Raw genomic sequence first — 21,838 nt, forward strand, 5'->3', positions numbered from 1 at the left:
GTTTCATAGTTTATTAGGCAGACAGGATTTAAATGAGATAGCAGCAAACACGAAAGAATACGTGGCAAAATGTTTATATTCGTATTATTCTGATGGTGAAGAGACTACTGCATGTGATTCACAATTCATAAAAGTTCGTATTATAAACCATCTCTTGTCACAAGTGGGAAAAATTTCCGAACGTAGAGTTGACCATATTGACAAACATCCCAAACAGTCTTGCCAGTCGGATTTTCGTAGTACATTGAAAGGCTGCTACATTCGAAGATGAACAATACGGAATTTGTATTTACTTCGTTGGATAATGTATGAAAGTGCAGTGGTCGAAACTCGGGGCGGAGAAAAAATCTCGTCTTCCACCTTAATTTAAGTTAATTGTGGCGGCACCTATCAACATTTTATAGAACTTCCGGTTACTTTGCACTCAGGCGGTTTTTTTAGATTACAAAAGCCGGTAAAAAAAAGTGCGGCTTAGATTCGAGTAAATACGGTAGTGACTTTCCATCCTGTAAATCCCTGCTTGGAACATAGTTGTCGAAGGCATGCTAAATGATTCTAGTGAATTTTATGCATTTGTGCTCCATATCCTCTCCCTCAGCACCAAATATTTGGTGACTACTAAGATACTCATCAGTTTGTATCCGGTCACATTTGCTGAGCAAAAATATTTTACTACCTTTCTTAGTAGTCAGTCATTGACGCTATTGCAGATACACAGCACTATTATTATATTATTAATATGTTTCTACGTAAGAACGTACATCTTGGAATACATGATAGATCAAGTCTTGGATAGTCAATATTGTCATTGTGTCTATAATTAAAAGTATCAACCTGCAACATCCTTCCCATCCTGGTCAACTTTTAGAGGAAAGACTAGTTGGACGGGATGTGAGATTATGAACCCTTCTCCCCCCTGCGGGCCTGGGGGTTAGAATAGACCCGAGGTATTCCTGCCTGTCATAAGAGGCGACTGAAAGGAGTCTCACACCTTTCGGCCTTTATGTTATAGTCCCTTGTAGGGTTTGACCTCCATTTTTCAAAATTTTCTTAAAGAGCAAGCCAATTGGGGAAGGGCACCTTACATGGTGTATCGTGTCCATCGTGCATGGAGATCTTTTTCTCATTGAGGCATTGCAGTCCCGCTCATCCTCCATCTCTTGGGCGAGGACACCTTCCTGGTTGCCTTTTCCTCCACCCACAGTGCAGTGTCATTTTCTGCGCCGACGATGACCATGGAATTCTTTGCACCTTATATCCAGCACAGTAGCCAGTCTGTTGTGGTGGGGCCACCATGCACCCTGTTGGTTGTAGCCCTCTGATTACACAAGGATCGCTCTGCTGATGCCTGCGCCGTTAACTCCCCACTTATGTCAAGGAGTAGATGCCAGTCACCCTGGGGCAACGGGACTCCCAGCAGTGTCCATCCTGCCAGGTGGCCTTTGCTGCTGGTGCTGGGTGGCGCCCGTGGAACGGCCCCAGGTCGGATTGTGTAGCATCAGGGCGGATGACATTCCATGAAGCGTAGTATGTCATGTCTTGCTGGTGGTCCACTGCCAGCAATCTCTAAGCGGGCAAAGTCTAACTTCAGTGCTAAGAAATATGACCCCAAATCGTTCCCCTCCCTGGCCACACCATGGGAGGAGCGCCGGGCTAAGGAGGTAGTGAAGCTTATTCGCCACAGTACCTCATATGTATGAGGGTTGATGGGGAATCTTTCATGTCCATGAAGCCTCAGTTTTTTGTGGCGCATTTGGAGGAAAAGTTTGGGGAGATGGAGGGCTTGTCCAAAAGGCACTCTGGGTCAGTCATGACAACAGCAGCATCCTCTGCCCCGTCACGAGCATCACTCGCTCGTGACAAGTTGGAGGATGTTTCTGTTACCATCGCGCCCTGTAAGAGCTTAAATATGGACCAGGGTATTGTATTCCACAGGGACCTTCTTTTGTAGTCTGACGACGAGCTGCACGCCAATTTAGAGTGTCCAGGTGTTAATTTTGTCCGGTGCGCCTTTCGGGGTCTGAGGGATAATCAGGTTGCCACTGGTCCCTTCATCTTGGTCTTCGAGGGTGACACATTGCTCGAGAAGGTCAAGGTGATGGTCTACCGCTGTGATGTCAAGCCATATATACCTTCCCCGATGTGGTGCTTTAAGTGCTGGAAGTTCGGCCATATGTCTTCCTGCTGTACTTAAAGATTGTGGACATCCGTCATATCCCAATACTCCATGTGCCCCCACCTCCCATCTGTGTCAACTGTGGAGAGCATCATTCATCTTCCTCGCCAGACTGCAGGATTTTACAGAGAGAGAGGAAAATCATGGAATATAAGACACTGGTCTGACTGACCATCATGGAGGCTAAGAGGAAATTAGAGCTTTACACCTGCTTCCTGCATTCCCCTCCAGGATACATAGTTCTCGGCAGTGTGGGCCCCTGCCCCCTGAAGCTATAAGGGATATTACAGGAACCGTAGCGACTATAATTGAGTGACAGGTGGAGTTTGCATTTATGTCCTAAACTCAGTCTGTAGTGAACTTGTGCCCTTTCAAACTCCTTTTGAAGCTGTGGCTGTCAGAATAAGGACGACGCAGGAAATAACTGTCTGCAATGTATACCTTCCTCCAGATGTGCACTATCTCTGAATGTATAAACTTCACTGATTGACCAACTCCCTAAAACTTTCCTGCTTTTGGGAGATTTTAACGCCCGTAACCCTTTGTGGGGTGGCACTGTGCTTAATGGCAGAGTCAGAGATGTCGAGAATTTACTGTCTCAGTTCAAGCTCTGCCTCTTAAATACTGGGGCCGCCACACATTTCAGTGTGGCTCATGGTAGTTATTTGGCCATTGATTTATCAATTTGCAGCCCAGGACTTCTCCCATGTATCTACTGCAGAGCACATGATGACCTGTGTGGTAGTGACCGCTGCCCCGTCTTCCTGTCACTGCCCCGGCGTCAGGCCCACAGATGCCTGCCCAGATGGACTTTAAACAAGGCAGACTGGGAAACTTTCACCTCTGCTGTCACCATTGAATCTCCCCCACATGGTAACATCGATGTGATGGTTGAGCAGGTGACTACAACAATCGTTTCTGTGGCAGAAAACAAGGTCCCTCACTCTTGAAGGTGCCCCTGGCAAAAGGCAATCCCTTTTTGGTCACCGGAAGTCGCTGAAGCAATTAAGGAGCATTGGCGAGCTCTACAGCGGCATAAGTGGCACCCTCCCCGGGAGCACTTCATAGCCTTTATGTGGCTTCGTACCCGCGTTCGCCAACTTATCAAACAACGGGAGCAGGAATGTTGGGAGAGGTATGCCTCGGCCATTGGGTGCCATATGTCACCTTTCCAAGTCTGGGCAAAGATCAAACGTGTTTTCAGGTACAACACCCCAACAGGTGTTCCCGGTGTTAACATAAATGCCGTGTTATCTACCAAAGCAAACATGATTGCCAAGCACTTTGCTGAACACTATGCTCGAGTCTCTGTGTCAGAGAATTACTCCCCTGCCTTCCGCACTCTCAAACAGTGGCTGGAAGGGAAAGTACTCTCATTCACTAGATGCCACAGTGAATCCTGTAACGCCCCATTTACAGAGTGGGAACTCCTCAGTGCCCTTGCACATTCCGTCGACACAGCTTCTGGGCCAGATCAGATCCACAGTTAGATGATTAAACATCTCTCGTCTGACTACAAGCAACATCTCCTCATCATCTTCAACCGGATCTGGTGTGATGACATCTTTCCATCGCAATGCCAGGAGAGCACCATCATTCCGGTGCTCAAACCCGGTAAAAGCCTGCTTGATGTGGATAGCTATCGGCCCATCAGCCTCACTAACATTCTTTGTAAGCAGATGGAACGTATGGTGTTTCGGTGGCTGGGTTGGGTCCTAGAGCCACATGGCCTACTGGCTCCATGTCAGGGCGGCTTCCGCCACGGTCGTTCGACCACTGATAGTCTTGTGTCCCTCGAGTCTGCCATCCGAACAGCCTTTTCCAGACGACAACACCTGATTACCATCTTTTTTGATTTACGAAAAGCATATGACACGGCCTGACATCATATCCTTGCCACATTATATGAGTGGGGTCTTTGAAGCCCGCTCCTGATTTTTATCCAAAATTTCCTGTCGCTTTATACTCTCCGTGTCCAAGTTGGTGCCTTCCATAGTTACCCCCCCATATACAGGAGAATGGCATTCCACAGGGATCTGTATTGAGTGTATCTCTATTTTTAGTGGCTATTAACAATCTAGCAGCAGCTGTAGGGCCGTCAGCCGCACCTTCTCTGTATGCAGACGACTTCTGCATTTTGTACTGTTCCACCAGTACTGGTTTTGCTGAGCGATGCCTAGGGGGAGGCATCCACAAGGCGCAGTCATGGGCTCTAGCCCACGGTTTCCAGCTTTCGGCTGCATAGTCATGTGTTATGCACTTCTGTCGGCGTTGTACCGTTCATCCAGAACCAGAACTCTACCTTAATGACGATCCACTCACTGTAGTGGAAACATATCGATTCTTAGGACTGGTTTTCGATGCCCGATTGACTTGGCTTCCTCACCTTCGTCAGCTTAAGCGGAAGTGCTGGCAGCACCTCAATGCCCTCAGTCGCCTGAGCAACACCAACTGGGATGCAGATCGCTCTACACTGCTGCAGCTCTGCAGAGCCCTTGTTCAATCCTGCCTTGACTATTGGAGCCTGTTTTATTGTTCGGCAGTGCCCTCAGCATTGCATTTACTCGACCCAATGTACCACTGTGGCGGTCACCTAGCGACAGGAGCTTTTAGGATGAGTCCGGTGACCATCAACCTTGTGGAGGCCGGAGTCCCTCCATTGCAGGTTAGGTGTGCACAACTGCAGGCCAGTTATGTTACACATGTTCGTAGTTCTCCTGCACTTTCAAATCACCGTCTCCTTTTCCCACCCGTGGTGGTTCATCTCCCGCATTGGCAGCTCAGGTCTGGGCTTCCAATTGCAGTTAGTGTCCGATCCTTTCTTTTCGAACTAGATTCCTTGCCTTTACCACCTATACTCGAGGTCCATTCACGTACGCCTCCATGGTGTACACCTAGGCTGTGGCTTTGCCTGGACCTTTCGTATGGCCCTAAGAACTCAGTTAACCCCGCAGCTCTCCGCTGCCACTTCCTCTCGATTCTTGACATGTACCGAGGCCACGAAATGGTCTACACTGACGGCTCGATGGCTGATGCTCACATCAGCTTCGCGTATGTCCATGGAGGACATACTGAACAGCATTCCCTGCCCGCTGGCTGCAGTGTTTCCACTGACAAACTGGTGGCTATATCTCGTGCTCTTGAGCACATCCGTTCATGCCCTGCAGAGTCATTTCTTGTGCGTACTGACTCCTTGAGCAGCCTACAAGCCACCATCTTGTGCTACCCTCGTAATCTTTTGGTAGCGACCATCCAGGAGTCCATCTATGCCCTGGAACGGTCCAGTCGTTTGGCCAGGCTGGCCAAACAGGCTAAGCGGAAACTGCTTATGGAGATCGGCTTCTCTGGAACAGCCCTTCGTTCAGTACTATGCCGTAATGTTTTGCAGCTTTGGGAGACAAACTGTGTGCCATTAAGGGGTCTATGAATGTGTGGCTGTTCTCCATGCGAGCTTTTCACAGGGACTCTGTGGTTCTCTGCCAGCTCCGCATTGGTCATGCTGAAGTGACACATGGCTACCTCCTTCGCCAGTGCGGCGCCCGGCTGATAGTGGCCCATATCTTGGTGAGCTGTCCTTCAGCTGCCCTGCGACAGACTCTTCAGTTACTTGACTTGTTGCCATTAATTTCAGCTGTCAATGCCTCATCGGCTAATTTAGTGTTTTATACATGTTGGTGGGTTTTATCATTCAATATAAGTTTTAATTCATGTCCCTTTGTGTTCTCCACTCTAACGCTTTTAGAGTGAATGTTTTAATGTGTCGCAGTGTGACTGGGTTTTCCTTTTTATTCTTGTGGTCGGCCAGCCACGGCCATCTGCCCTCTTGTTTTTACCCTTCTACATGTTTCTTGCTTCTCTCTGTGGTTTTCCTTTCCTGTTTTGTCCATAGTTGTGTTGGTTGTCCTTCTGTCATTCTTCTGGTTCTTCCTTTCTCCTGTTATTGCGCTGTACATCTCCTTTCTGTCCTCCCCTCCCCCCCCCCCCCCTCCTCCCCTTGTGTAATTATTTTACTGGGAACAAGGGACTGATGACCTCACAGTTTGGTCCCTTCCACCCTGCCTGCCTCCCCTCCCCCGTTTTAAACCAACCAACCTATGAACCCTTCTGAAGTTCGTAAGGATACAGTTTGTATCTTTCCATCTCTCCCCTCACGAAGATCTTCTGTCCATGTCTTCCTCCACATCTGGTGTTGACGACCATCCTCCTACAGAAGAAGGACATCACGCAACTGGAGTTTTCCTGAACCTTGTGAGATTATTGGGCTATTATTTTAGATGAGCAAACTAGTTGGTTGCTACCTGTGGTCTTATCAGTAGCAGTATGCAGTAATTGCACAAACACACAATCTACAATAATTCTGGCTTGACTATATCTAAGATCAGTTGTGTATTGCTGTCTTTTGGTCCAAATAACATTTAACACACTGCAGTTGCTGCCCTTAGAAATTACATGCACATTGTGATTTCCCTAACAGTCAGCACTTGAAGGATCTCTGAGCATGGCTTTCCTAATTGTTACTTCACGATGCATTATTTCCTAGCAGTGATGGCACAAAGTCAGTTGTTCGATCTTTTAGTACTTCGGAGAGCTGCTAGATGGATGTTACTGCTTTCACAAAGTGCTATGTGATGTGAAAAGCATACTACAGGTGGCATCAGTTCGTGTACATTCACTAGTGCAGTGTCCCTCTTTGGTTGCCTTGTTCACAAAAAGTTTGTCTTAAAATGGGGAACAGTTTGACTGATGACGAAATTTTGGAGGTGCTTGAAGAACCTGTTTCCAAAATTGACAATGATGGTTTTGAAATTGATGGAAGTATTTCTGAGGCATCTTATAAGCAGGATCCATACAAAGAAGTCAAAAAAATTTTCAACTTCTGTGTAACTAGCAGTCACTGTGGCCCAAATGGAATGTGTTAAACATTGATGTGGCTTTTCATAATAATTTGTGAAATACTGATAGGATCAAGCATAGGTTTGTCAAAACACATTTAAATTCAGTGTGATAAATAAAAATGAAACAAGGACCATATCTTGAAAGCTAATGATGTAGCCTAATGCACAGGTGTAAAGTTAACTTGTAAATTTCTTGATATTTAAAGAATAAGAAACAAGTCACAAAGATGGCCTTACAATCATGAATGGATTTACTGCAATTATTTAAATAAATTCATTGACGGAGCAGCCCAAAGCAAGCAGAGTGACATGTGAAAGTTCCAAAAGCAAACTAATCTCACAGTTCTAATAATTTGCAATGTTAATAAAAGTTCCACAAAAAACTCCTCAATGGATCAAGATAATTCAGTCACCACTATTAGTTCTGCTCTTCCCTTGCATAATACTTTACTGTTCCATGTGGTTACATAGAAACTGCACTAAGTCCATAATAAGGATTTACAGAGCAAAGTTATCACAGGTGGCGTGACAAATGCCCAATCTTACTAAGTTTATGGACCAAGACCACCTGTCCAAGGACCACAAGGCATGCTCTTCTTGCATATTCCAGAACTTGGTCACATGACCAAGTCAAGATCTACTTTTCTAGGGCCACCTTATCAAAAATATACACTTTTACATTGCTCTGTATACATTACACATATTTAATAAACATATTCATAAATGTACATATGTTTACATCTTGTGCCATGTCCAAATATCTATGTTTTGCCCTATAAAGTGTGTGTGTGGTTTTTTTTTTTTTGAGAGTGAGTCACAGAACCTAGTCAAGTGCATGTCAGTATTCTACCCACCACTATGGCTCTACATGATCCAAACCACATTTCTTAATTCTTACATAACTTAAATTCTTTTTCCATAAATTGTTACATCGTAGTCCCTACTGCAATGTCATTATGTTGAAGCTAATTGGTGGTGTGCATGCTGGAACTGTTTGTTTTTGTGCAACTGAATTAAATGCTATAAATAATTTAACAACTCAGTAGCATGCGTATCACAAACTATGCTTGTTCATTGTGTACCTGAAGTCATGACCTATCTGCTGGTGTGTCTTATGTATTAATATCATGTCTCCAAATATTTATTACTTAGTTATAAATAAATAAACAAACATGTATGCTCTACTAACTTCTAAACACAATGGTGTACAAATATGGTGCCAATTTTATTGATTTCTAGAGCTTCCGCTGATTTCTGTTATGTCTGTATTTTCTCTGTAGCCCAACTATAGGCAGTTTTGGACTTATTTTAGTGAATATTCAATTATTTCAATCACCAGACCATCATGATGATCATTCCCCTCTCGCATCGGTCCCCTTCTGCCATGCCTGGTAACGTTGGGATTTTCCCAGTGTCGCACACTATTTGCAGACTAGCTATCCTTCGGCTGCCTCATTCTTGCTGCAGTGTCATCCAACCTTCCTTACTCATCTTGCCTGGCCACACACACTGCAACAACCTGGTTCTATGCTGCCATCCCAATACTGCGCTAAGCTGCCTGGCCAAGTCACTCATATTGTCACAACTTGTCCTTGGCTGATGAGCAGCATGGAAGTTTTTGAGCAAGGTCAGGTACTCTTTCTTTCACATGTTCTAGAAGTTTTCTACCACCTTCTGCTGTTGTTGAAACTCTTTGAACAAATACTTTGTAACTGGTGGTTAGTGCTGTGGGTTGCTCACTTCCCAGGAAACAAGTTGTTGTCTGTGGCTCATATTCCTCTTCAATCCTTGTGTGACTGGTCTAGAAGTCAGTGTTGCTTCTACGCTGATTGGGAGTGGGCTGAGATCTCTTCGCCCAACAGCAACCATCCAAAAACCTTCCTCACGCAGAGTTTGACAGATCTTACCATTTGATAGCAAAATCCTTCCCAGCAAGGTGTGTATGGGGCAATGAATTTCCATGTTGTAGGTTGCTGGGCAAGGTACTAGTGCGTTTTGTATGCCATGACAGCTTGCCAGAACTCATTCAGCTTTGTGAGTGCAGAATGGAAGGTATTAGTGCTGTCACTGTAAATTGTGCTTGCTACTCCTTGCCTTCCCACAAACCTGTGTGAAGAGTCTGTCAGTTGATGTATCTGAGTTTAGTTCCAGGTGCAGGATGCATCTACATCTACATTTATACTCCGCAAGCCACCCAACGGTGTGTGGCGGAGGGCACCTTACGTACCACTGTCATTACCTTCCTTTCCTGTTCCAGTCGCGTATGGTTCGCGGGAAGAACGACTGTCTGAAAGCCTCCGTGCGCGCTCTAATCGCTCTAATTTTACATTCGTGATCTCCTCGGGAGGTGTAAGTAGGGGGAAGCAATATATTCGATACCTCATCCAGAAACGCACCCTCTCGAAACCTGGCGATGCAGAGCGCCTCTCTTGCAGAGTCTGCCACTTGAGTTTGTTAAACATCTCCGTAACGCTATCACGGTTACCAAATAACCCTGTGATGGAACGTGCCGCTCTTCTTTGGATCTTCTCTATCTCCTCCGTCAACCCGATCTGGTATGGATCCCACACTGATGAGCAATACTCAAGTGTATGTCGAACGAGTGTTTTGTAAGCCACCTCCTTTGTTGATGGACTACATTTTCTAAGGACTCTCCCAATGAATCTCAACCTAGTACCCACCTTACCAACAATTAATTTTATATGATCATTCCACTTCAAATCGTTCCGCACGCATACTCCCAGATATTTTACAGAAGTAACTGCTACCAGTGTTTGTTCCGCTATCATATAATCATACAATAAAGGATCCTTCTTTGTATTCGCAGCACATTACATTTGTCTATGTTAAGGGTCAGTTGCCACTCCCTGCACCAAGTGCCTATCCGCTGCAGATCTTCTGCATTTCGCTACAATTTTCTAATGCTGCAACTTCTCTGTATACTACAGCATCATCCGTGAAAAGCCACATGGAACTTCCGACACTATCTACTAGGTCATTTATATATATTGTGAAAAGCAATGGTCCCATAACACTCCCCTGTGGCATGCCAGAGGTTACTTCGTCTGTAGACGTCTCTCCATTGATAACAACATGCTGTGTTCTGTTTGCTAAAAACTCTTCAATCCAGCCACACAGCTGGTCTGATATTCCGTAGGCTCTTACTTTGTTTATCAGGCGACAGTGCGGAACTGTATCGAACGCCTTCCGGAAGTCAAGAAAAATAGCATCTACCTGGGAGCCTGTATCTAATATTTTCTGGGTCTCATGAACAAATAAAGCGAGTTGGGTCTCACACGATCGCTGTTTCCGGAATCCACGTTGATTCCTACATAGTAGATTCTGGGTTTCCAAAAACGACATGATACTCGAGCAAAAAACATGTTCTAAAATTCTACAACAGATCGACATCAGAGATATAGGTCTATAGTTTTGCGCATCTTCTCGACGACCCTTCTTGAAGACTGGGACTACCTGTGCTCTTTTCCAATCATTTGGAACCTTCCGTTCCTCTAGAGACTTGCGGTACACGGCTGTTAGAAGGGGGGCAAGTTCTTTCGCGTACTCTGTGTAGAATCGAATTGGTATCCTGTCAGGTCCAGTGGACTTTCCTCTGTTGAGTGATTCCAGTTGCTTTTCTATTCCTTGGTCACTTATTTCGATGTCAGCCATTTTTTCGTTTGTGTGAGGATTTAGAGAAGGAACTGCAGTGCGGTCTTCCTCTGTGAAACAGCTTTGGAAAAAGGTGTTTAGTATTTCAGCTTTACGCGTGTCATCCTCTGTTTCAATGCCATCATCATCCCGGAGCGTCTGGATATGCTGTTTCGAGCCACTTACTGATTTAACGTAAGACCAGAACTTCCTAGGATTTTCTGTCAAGTCGGTACATAGAATTTTACTTTCGAATTCACTGAATGCTTCACGCATAGCCCTCCTTACGCTAACTTTGACATCGTTTAGCTTCTGTTTGTCTGAGAGGTTTTGGCTGCGTTTAAACTTGGAGTGAAGCTCTCTTTGCTTTCGCAGTAGTTTCCTAACTTTGTTGTTGTACCACGGTGGGTTTTTCTCGTCCCTCACAGTTTTACTCGGCACATACCTGTCTGAAACGCATTTTACGATTGCCTTGAACTTTTTCCATAAACACTCAACATTGTCAGTGTTGGAACAGAAATTTTCGTTTTGATCTGTTAGGTAGTCTGAAATCTGCCTTCTATTACTCTTGCTAAACAGATAAACCTTCCTCCCTTTTTTTATATTCCTATTAACTTCCATATTCAGGGATGCTGCAACGGCCTTATGATCACTGATTCCCTGTTCTGCACATACAGAGTCGAAAAGTTCGGGTCTGTTTGTTATCAGTAGGTCCAAGATGTTATCTCCATGAGTCAGTTCTCTGTTTAATTGCTCGAGGTAATTTTCGGATAGTGCACTCAGTATAATGTCACTCGATGCATATTGTTGCATATGTGAATAGAGCATGTATGCTTTGTTCTTAATATGTCTTGTCTGGTAGATAACGGACCAGCAAGGAAATGGTTTCAGTGATGAGACCTGTTCAGCTGGTAATGAAGCCTTGCTTTGTTTGTCGAACAAAGTGAACCTTCACTATCTTGCAAGGTAGACAGCGGTGTAGAACATGTTTTGCCTGTCGAGCTATAGGAATCCATAAATCTATTCTCAGTTCAAGTAATACCATGTGTACACTCAAAGGTGGTGCAGGCAAATGAGTCTGCTGGATTAGCAGATGGGTGAAATGATGAAATGATGCTGTCCATTGAGTGAAATGGGGCTATCCATCAAGAAGATTTCAATGGTGTTGGTCTCTGCATAATTCTGCGAACAGGCAGATTTCTGCGAGACAAATAAAACCATTATCCAAGAACAGGTTGAAATGAGCTATCTTAGAATTTTGTGTCAGAGGCAAGTAGTTGCACAGAATGTGCAGTTCGGCTGTGCAGTACTGTTGTTGAACAATCTGAATCCAGTATGGATTTGCTTTGTGTTGGTCTGATGCTGTCAGTTGTCTCTGTGTCCTCCTTTCTTTTGTTAACTTCTGTTTGAAGCGAAGTATCCATTCTGTGGTTCACAGCGGTTTGTAGTAGTTCCTATGCTGAGTAGCTGTTAAAATAGGGAGTGTTGTTTTTACCATGAGCATGTGGTCTATTAATTTCTTCTTTTGTGGTAACGAATGGTCTTTTGTCTATATAAATTATGGCCATTGTGTTTGGTTCTTTGTTAACCAGTAGGCCCTTGAAACCATATACTACCATGCTGAAGTTCATCTGCTATAGTACCTCTGGAAAGTATAGCAGCTGGATTTTCCTCACCGTGGCAGTGTCTCCACTGCGATGGATTCATTAATCTTTATGATTCCATAGAACTGTTTGACACAGGAAAGGTCATGGCCTATACATCCTAAGGCTACAGTTGAATCAGTCCACAGTGTTATACGACTTGCATTGTAGTTTGTGGCATTACAGAAATAATAAAATGGGCTTGAACCAAAATGTATTGCTAGAAGTTCCAGCCATGGAAGAGTTATCCATCTGATCCATTTTTGCTTCAAACTAAATGTACTGTTATCATGTTGGAAGTGATGCATTGTACATAAAGGACTGCTCCATAGGCCTCTTTTGATTTGTCACTGACTTCTAAGTCAGTGTCTTCAGAAATACCAGCCCATTGAGCATATGTATGTGCATACATTATAGCAAAATTGATGCGCAGATTTCCCAGCATTTGCCTATATCCACAGATAAGAGCTTGTCCCATTCACTTCCTCTTGACTAAATTCTCAGGAAAATTATTTTCATTGAGGGATACCAATAACAGATCTAGTGGGTTATAGAATCTGTCAGTGCTTTAACGTACTTCTTGCTTAAGCTTTCCTCACAAGAGACAAAGTATGCCATATGGGTGTCCATTGTGGTTGCTGCACATCCTGAAATGACCTGCTACATTTCATGGAACAGGCTCCTCATTGTGATTTGTGGGCAGCTCTCTCCAGTGGCAGTTCTCACAAGGGAACCTCCCCATCGCACCCCCCTCAGATTTAGTTATAAGTTGGCACAGTGGATAGGCCTTGAAAAACTGAACACAGATCAGTCGAGAAAACAGGAAGAAGTTGTGTGGAACTGTGAAAAAATAAGCAAAATATACAAACTGAGTAGTTCATGGGAATATAGGCAACATAAAGGACACTGGGACCGCAGGAGCGCCGTGGTCTCGTGGTAACGTGAGTAGCTGCGGAACGAAAGGTCATTGGTTCAAATCTTCCATCGAGTGATAAGTTTAATTTTTCATTTTCAGTTTATGTGACAAACTCTTATGTTTTCATCACTTTTTTGGGAGTGATTATCACATCCACAAGAAAACCTAAATCGGGCAAGGTAGAAGAATCTTTTTACCCATTCACCAAGTGTACAAGTTAGGTGGATCGACAACATATTCCTGTCATGTGACGCACATGCCGTCACCAGTGTCGTATAGAATATATCAGATGTGTTTTCCTGTGGAGGAATCTGTTGCCCTATGACCTTGCGATCAAATGTTTTCGGTTCCCATTGGAGAGGCACGTCCTTTCGTGTACTAATCGCACGGTTTTGCGATGCGGTCACAAAACACAGACACTATACTTATTACAGTGAACAGAGACATCAATGAACGAACGGACAGATAATAACTATGCAAAAATAAAGAAAGTAAAATTTTCACACGAGGGAAGACTTGAACCAAGGACCTCTCGTTCTGCAGCTGCTCACGCTACCACGGGACCACGGCACTCCTGAGCTCACATTGTCCATGATGTTGCCTATGTCGCCCATGAACTACTTAGTTTGTATATTTTGCTTATTTTTTCACAGTTCCACACAACTTCTTCCTGTTTTCTCAATTGATCTATGTTCAGTTTATCAAGGCTTATCCACTGTGCCAACTTATAACTAAATCTGAGGGGGGTGCGATGGGGAGGTTCCCTTGTCAACTGCACATGGTGTGCAAATCGCAGAATTTTTTATGAAAATGTACACATATAAACTAGCTGTGTTAACACTTATAGAAGTCAACAAAGAATAGCAGAGAAAATCGTGAAGAATATTCTGGATTCATCTTCGGTTCAACAGCAAATTGCTGGTAGAGAAACACAAAAAAAACTCTTTACACTGATTTGAGAAACATGCTATACAAGTTATTTGTTAACTCGGTTGAATCTCCCTCTCTCTTTTTTTCTATTGAATACAGCTAAAATGCAGTGTCTAAAATCAGTTTGCATAATATCCATATTGTTGATGTTGTATTGACTGTAATCGCTCTGAAGTAACATACTTTATCACATAGGTTTCAATATTGGAATTTGTTGTGTAATTTCATTTGAATGGAAGAATAGACTTTTTGTAGCTGCTCACCATCACTGAAAAACATATTCATATTTACCAGCAAGATACAAACATGAGACAGTCCATAAAATCGAGACACAGGTATAAATATTTTACACAGAGTTTCATAAGAGGAAAAACTCCTAGGGCTTCACTTGTGTTTTTCTGACATAAACTGGTGGTCATGTCTAGATTTCCGGCTACAAGGAAAACATTCCAGTTGTTTCCTATGCAACAAGAATTGTTGCAAATACATTATTTATGATAGATGACATCAGATGTTGCATATAATATGTCTATTAAATTAATAAGAAAGGCCCATGATCTTTTGTAAAATGAAGAGTGAAACAAAGAAATTGTAAGTAGCTGGACATAAACCTGCTAGTTTTCTCTTTATACGACACTGTCAACTAAGTTATGGCTTCAACACGGCAGCAGTGCCAAGTTACACGGTGTATGCTGTGTAAAGGCTGTTTCTACGAATGGCATTATTTGATGTTTAAGTATGACAGATTATACAAAAAGGGATGCACTTTTGATAGATCATCATTGTGCTATAGCATTGAAACAGTATACTTCCGTAGTGCACAAATTATAACACTAAAAGTATCAAATATGGGAAGCCTTTAATGATCAGTATGTAATTTTGTGTTATTTTATTACAACTAGTCGGACTTCAACAACATGGTTTTGGAGATCCTCAAAATTCTGGTGTCCTGAAACGGCTTATGTTCATATCACATATTCTATAATGAAAAAACACCAAATATGAAATTTAGCTCCATACAATATGGCGTCTCCTAAGCTCTGTTTGTGACATAAAACCGATACTGCATCTCATCAGCCATGATCCTCTCCATGAGACAAAAATCTGACATGTCAGCTAATTCATTTCACACATCGCAGTGTAGTGGAAGATGGAATCTATGTTGTGACGTCACCAGCTCCTCATCCATGTATATTTTAATGGCCCATGAGAGGCTGGCTTGAGTGGCAGGATTTTCTGTGATGATATCAATGACATTGCTGTGAACAACACTGAACATGTGAGTTCATTTTAGTTTACACCGTACCTCTGTATGTGCCTTGTGATGACAGGGTGTTGTGATGTCCTTAGGTTAGTTATGTTTAAGTAGTTCTAAGTTCTAGAGGACTGATGACCATATATGTTAAGTCCCATAGTGCTCAGAGCCACCTCTGTATGCGTAGTGTTTACGTAAACTTCTGATTGCCATATTTCAATAATTTGGCTTGAATTTGTGGCCCACTTAGCTACTGGTAGGCTGATGTGTCTCGTGAGTGCTGTAAGGTTGTAATACAAATTAATCACCACACTGCCATCTGCAGCACTTCCACCTGTTTGTTTCGCTTTGAGAATCACCAATCTTTTGACAAAATTTGATGCAGGATCTTTCCTCAACACATTCAGTCATCATTGGAGAATTGGTAATCCGATGAACACGTTGTGTAGCACCTCACTCACCACCGACAGGCAGCAGCTGACTCGCTGGAAGGCGGGGACAAAATTCACGCATACGCATAAAGGTCCCTTCCTTCACTGTGTACAGTGGTGCCGCACTATTGTCTCCATTTTGCATGGAAAAATCGAAGGTTGGATACTTTTTAGACAGACCTTGTATATAGGTGGAGGCTTGCATAGAAGATAACAGCATCCATGCTATTTATTTAAATATCAATATTTAAATAAATAAATAGCATGTAAAAATTGGATGGTTGCTGTTATCTTCTAGGTAAGAGTCAACCTATATTTTGTACACAGCCACGGGCTCAAAATGTCAATTTTTGACAAAATAGCATTAAAACAATTTATTTGTTTTCTATCACTCAAATGTATGGTTTATACTGTATTTACTAGAATTTTCTCATTTTATTTTATACATTATGACTTTTCATTTATTCATACAGTTATAAAACATTCACGAGTTGCATATTTTGTTTGTAAATGGCAAATTAAAACAATACTATTCCATATTAATAAAATGTTCTCCTGTTCAATAGGAGTGATACTATAGATGTTTTCACAATCACATCTCAAACTTTATCACATTTGTTGATGAAAAATCTGCTCACCAAGTGGCAGCAGGGGAACACACCTACAAAAGGATTTAACGATTACAAGCTTTCAGAGCCAGTGGCTCCTTTGTCTGGCAGAGGAGTTGAAGGGGGAGGAAGAGGGGTGAAGGAAAAGACGGGAGAGGTTTAGGGAAAGGGGTACAGTTCAGAAAAGTCATCCAGAACCCTGGGTCAGGGGAGACTTACCGGACATGATGAGAAGGATAGACTGATTGTTGGAGACTGCACCGGACGAGATTTGAAAACCTGAGAGCTTAAAGGTGGAAAACAGGGTAATGTGCAAAACAGAGATTACTACTCAAACATCATACATGACTTAACAAGAGAGGAAAGCTAAGTGCATTGTTCATAACAGAGGTGGGAGGAGGACAGTGAAAAATAGATGAGTCAGAAAATAAAAGGTGTAAGAAACTGAAATGGAGTGAAGAAAGGAGTAGTTAATGTGAATAAATGCTGAGATGGAAGGAATTAAATTAAGCTCAGGTGGGTGGTGAAAACTAAGGACATGTTATAGTGCTAGTTCCCACCTGCGGAGTTCTGAGAAACTGGTGTCTGGGGAAGAATCCAGGTGGGACATGTGGTGAAACAGGCATGGAGATCATGAATAATTGGTTATTTTCATTGTTATATTTTTCACATGAGTGGTAGATTTTTAGAGTCTTTAGGAGTTTGTTGTGCAGTTTTACCTTCATGTGGTAGGTTCCTTTTTAACAGTTACTATTGTTTGTAGGTATAATGTGTAAGTTATCTTGCTTTCTTGTGCAGTGATTGTAAATGAATTATTTTGTTCCTATATTCCCCACAAATTTCAGGTTTTCTGAAAACAGCAATATTTTTCAAAATCTACATGCAGGGTAATAGCAGTATGTTTAATATGTTAAACAAAGGCTTGCGTGAATCTCTAATACTCTTTTCAGTAATGATTCAAATAGTTCTAAAGTACTCAGTGTTGCATGAGAATTACTCTAGAATATTATATTTTAGATTTGAATGAAAATATCTATTTGAAACTGTTTAGCCCAATTCCACCATCCCCTCTCACACCCAACTACAAGTTATTATTTTAGACATGTTTCATATGCAGCAGGAAACAATTTAATTATCACAAGTCACAGTAAAACTATGTTTGTATTAAAGCACGTGGGTGCATGGATTTTGTGTATTTGTGCCAATTTCTTACCACAGCCTGTAATTAGCTGTGAACAAGTACTTTATAGGGCCCAGGGAGATGCCGATGACTTGAGACAGGGCAACAAGACAGTTGTACCAGTGTGCAGTAATTGGCCTAGTTGTGTGTATTAACAAAACTGTAATGTAATTGAGAATGTGATTTAGTAAAATTATGCAGGCATAAACAACTGCTATGGCTCTTCCTGTAGCTGAAAGCTTTGTAGCTAATGGACCACAGAGGTCTAGCTCAGTCTGTTTCTTTTACAAAATCTGAACATGACCTGAGCTGGCCTTGTTTCACATTTTACTTGGTCTTTGAGTCTTACAAGGAAAATTCACAATTGCACCCTCAGATTTAGTGGTAAGATCGCACAGTGGATAGCCCGTCAAAAACTAAACACACGTCACGCATGACAACAGGAAGAAGGTGTACTGAATTGTGAAAAAAAGCAAAATAGAAACTGTGAACAGAAGTGAAATAAACAGCAGCCTGAAATAGCAGCAGTATCGTGGGTAAGTGTCATGGTGTTGGATTACCATGTGGGCAAGCTGGGTTCAAAACTCCTTCGTGCCATGTATACATTTTTGTTTCACAAAACTATGAATGTCTGTCCAGTCATTGAAATGTTTGTTCTCTTTCTGTAGCCTTGGCTATCGTCATACTATACGTTGGTTATAGAGTTGGAATCATTTGGTAAGAGTATGTTACTGTTGCAAGTAAATCTGATGAATTGTGAGAGCAGGCGAAATACCACGTAGATGTCTCACAGAAATGAAAACAACAAATAAACGGGTACGAACTATGTGACAACAAAGGTCAAGAATCAAGACTTCCATAATGGAATGCAACTTCAAAAATGTTAAAAATCATATTTTTTTACCGAGCACAAAGATATTGTACGATTGTGAAACTGTTGCGTTCATTTCTTGCAGCGTACATGACAAACTATTATGTGTTTTCATAATTTCCGTGAGAATGATCGCATTCACATTGATATGAATACCTATATTGGGCAAGGAGGCATGTCTCTTACTCACTTACCGGTCGCACAAAGTAGGTGCATACATAGAAGATTACTATTGTATGAAATGTGTAGTGCCACTAATGCTGGGTATGACTTGCCGTCTTGTCATCAACTTTTGCGGTCCCATTCAAAAGCCACTTCCTTTCGGCTGGTAATAGAGTAGTTGTGCAGAATCAACTGTTATTATAGGTCCCTACCGTACACCTCGCTGTTGCAAATGGTTGCTACCTTCATGACATAGACACAGATTTGAGTAAAGTGAGCAGTAGGGGAAAAAAAGAGCACTGGGAAGATTTGAACACAGCTTGTCCATTTGGCAGTCCAACACCGTAACCACTTTACCACAATGCCAGTGCACTTTGTGACTGTTCTGTAATGCGCTTCGTGTTCTTAGACCATTCACTGTTTCTATTTTGCTTCCTGTTTTTGTGCTCGGTCTGTGTTCAGTTTTTGACAGGCTATCCACTGGGCCCTCTTACCACTAAATTTAAGGGGATGGGATGGGATGGGGAGTTTCGCTTAGTAAGATACTTCATTTTAATTTGTTAGAAGCTCTGAAAAGCTCTCATGAAGGTTGCTTGCATGATTCATGTACTTTTACATAACTTTAATCACTGTGTTCCATTGTTAGTATTTATGCTTTTGTAGTGCACTTTTAATTGTGAGAAATGTGTTGAAGTAAACAATACGTATCCTCCAGTTTCACACAATTATGTCACCTCTGGGATAATTTTTAAATGTTGTAGCTATATAGATGCAATGTTAAGGCTTAATAATCTGTCAGCTCAAATCAAATATGTGTGCTTATCAATAAGGGAACTTATATGATCTGTAAACTGATTGATGAAATTTCTTGCTTTAAGAAAAATAAATGGACTCCAGAAGATGCAGTGAAACATATGAAGAGGAAAAGGCCTCATATTCTGTTGCACACTAAACAGTGGGATGCTCTCAAGATGTACCATAAAAATAATGTAAAATGTTAACGGATCAATGTACTAGAATTTTATGAAAATCAGTCCACTTTTTAAAAGTGTTCTGATAATGTTATTAGCTGTTGAACTTTGTAAGATGTGTTGAAAGAGATTTTTTAATGAATGATGGAATAAAATGTTTTGCATGTAAGTAATGAATTTTCCATGGTGAATTTTATGACCTATTTTTCTGAGTGTAGACTGCTAGACTGCACCTGTCAGCACTTTGCTAATTTTGATATGCAGAGTAGCATTTGTTACTGCACTCTAATCTTCGTTTTTTTTTTTTTTCAAACTGCATTTGACATTTTATTTTAGTGTAATGCTAACAGCAAAAACTCAGCTAAAATTTAAAGATGTCTATACTGCCATTCTACTTCGCCTTCTGGAGAAACAAAGTAGCCTATTCGGTAAATTCATCTTTCACTTCCTTGTCTGAAAGTGGCCAGTTGTATATGTTGAGGGTTTCCAAAGGTACATATCTTTTGGTCCATCTGTCTTTGTGCTATTTTCCTTTTTGACACTGGCATTTTCATACCAGTATTGAATACACAAATCGTCTGCAAGTTTGAGAAAACTTCCAGCAACTGCAAGTGCATGCAGCAGGATGAAAAAATTGTTTCCACTAATTTGCAGAAGCTACTTCTGGAAGTTGACGAAACTTATGGAAGTAGACTTGCTAGCAGTGTTGCCATGTCAAAGAACTTGCAGAAGCAGCTTCTGGAAGTGACTTGTAGAAGTTGACTTGCTAGTGAACATATGCCTTAGGATGTGTCACATGAATGTTAAAGAACCGCATTGTGTGTCACCTGTTTCACCTGCAACTTAGCCTACATAATTGTTCCATTTCATATACCTAAAATGCTCAAATGCATTTGAGATTTGGATGTGGAGGAGAATGGAGAGAATAAGCTGGATGGAAAGAGTGAGTAATGAAAGAGTATTGGAAAGGGTTGGTGAGAGAAGATGTCTGCTGAAGGTTGTAAGAGAAAGGAAAAAGAACTGGTTGGGACATTCATTGAGAAGGGAGTGCTTGCTAGTAGATGCTTTGGAAGGATTGGTTTGTGGGAGAAGACTGAGAGGAAGAAGGAAATACAAGATGATAGACGACCTGAAGAGGATGGCAGAAGACCGGACAGCCTGGAGAACTACCAAGTGAAAACCTGAAAACCTGCCTTTAGGCAGAACACTGATGATGATGATCATATACCTACAAGTTGTTACACCCTAGTATTTGTATGAGTTGAGAGATGATATTGTAGACATAGGCTGCTACATTTATTTTTATGAAGTACAAGGTTTTTACATTTCTGAACATTCAAAGTAAGTTGCCATACTTTGCACCACTTTGAAATCTTATTAAGAGATCTAACCAGTGGTGAATACATAAGGGAGGGTGTGCAGGACATGCACCCCCACTTCCCCCCCCCCCCTTTGCGGGGCCACCCGCGCCGCTCCCCCAGTCAACCTGCACGCTACTCATTCATTTTTTTGGTCAGTCGACTTGACTGAATCGAGTTATCAAGTAGTTGTACTTTCCTATGTAGCAAGCGCATCCGTGTCATCGTATTTTATACGTTTCTGTCTGGCACATAGATAGCTAACATGTACCTACAAGAAAAGTCACAGCTATTCTAGTGATCTCGGTACATTATTCTGTTTGTCATTTCTTCGAGAAAAGTCGCGAATATTCTATGGTTTTCTTGTACAAACAACCTTCTTGAATACGTAGCATTATAAATACGGACTATTCACCGCATAGGAAGCTAGTTTACATTCAGAAGCAGAAATATTAAGACTGAAGAAGGAATAAGTAAAAAGTCCTAGTTGTAGCAAGTACAACTTTCTTAAACTTTGTATGTGACTTGATTATTTTTTATTACAGTGAAAGTAAAGGTAGCTCAAGATATCTTTAGCGTCCCCTCCTTGAGGTTTTTTTTGCATCCACTGCTGAATCTGACTGAATATTTGTGCAGCCTTTTTCAGACAGCTGCACCACCTGCAAAAATTCTGAGCTAACTGTTAATACGAGGATGGTTTGATAAGTCTGGTAGAGAAAAGTGTTTGTTTCATAAAAAACTCACCTTACTTCTTGACATAGTCTCCCTGAGGGATATACACTTGGTCTAGT

At 42.0% G+C, this 21,838-nt stretch overlaps 1 protein-coding gene across 1 annotated transcript in view; it reads left to right on the forward strand.

The window, feature by feature from the left end:
- LOC126471559 (phosphatidylglycerophosphatase and protein-tyrosine phosphatase 1) overlaps positions 1-19,858 on the forward strand; it is a 36,572-nt gene extending 16,714 nt beyond the window's left edge. The window contains exon 4 of the mRNA XM_050099790.1: positions 19,597-19,858. Within this exon, the coding sequence (XP_049955747.1) occupies positions 19,597-19,719 (123 nt within the window). The 3' untranslated portion in view covers positions 19,720-19,858. The remainder of the gene's footprint in view (positions 1-19,596) is intronic.
- Positions 19,859-21,838: the final 1,980 nt, after the last annotated feature.

The sequence above is a fragment of the Schistocerca serialis genome, chromosome 1 (genome assembly GCF_023864345.2).
Source record: "Schistocerca serialis cubense isolate TAMUIC-IGC-003099 chromosome 1, iqSchSeri2.2, whole genome shotgun sequence".
In the NCBI taxonomy this organism is placed as follows: domain Eukaryota; kingdom Metazoa; phylum Arthropoda; class Insecta; order Orthoptera; family Acrididae; genus Schistocerca; species Schistocerca serialis.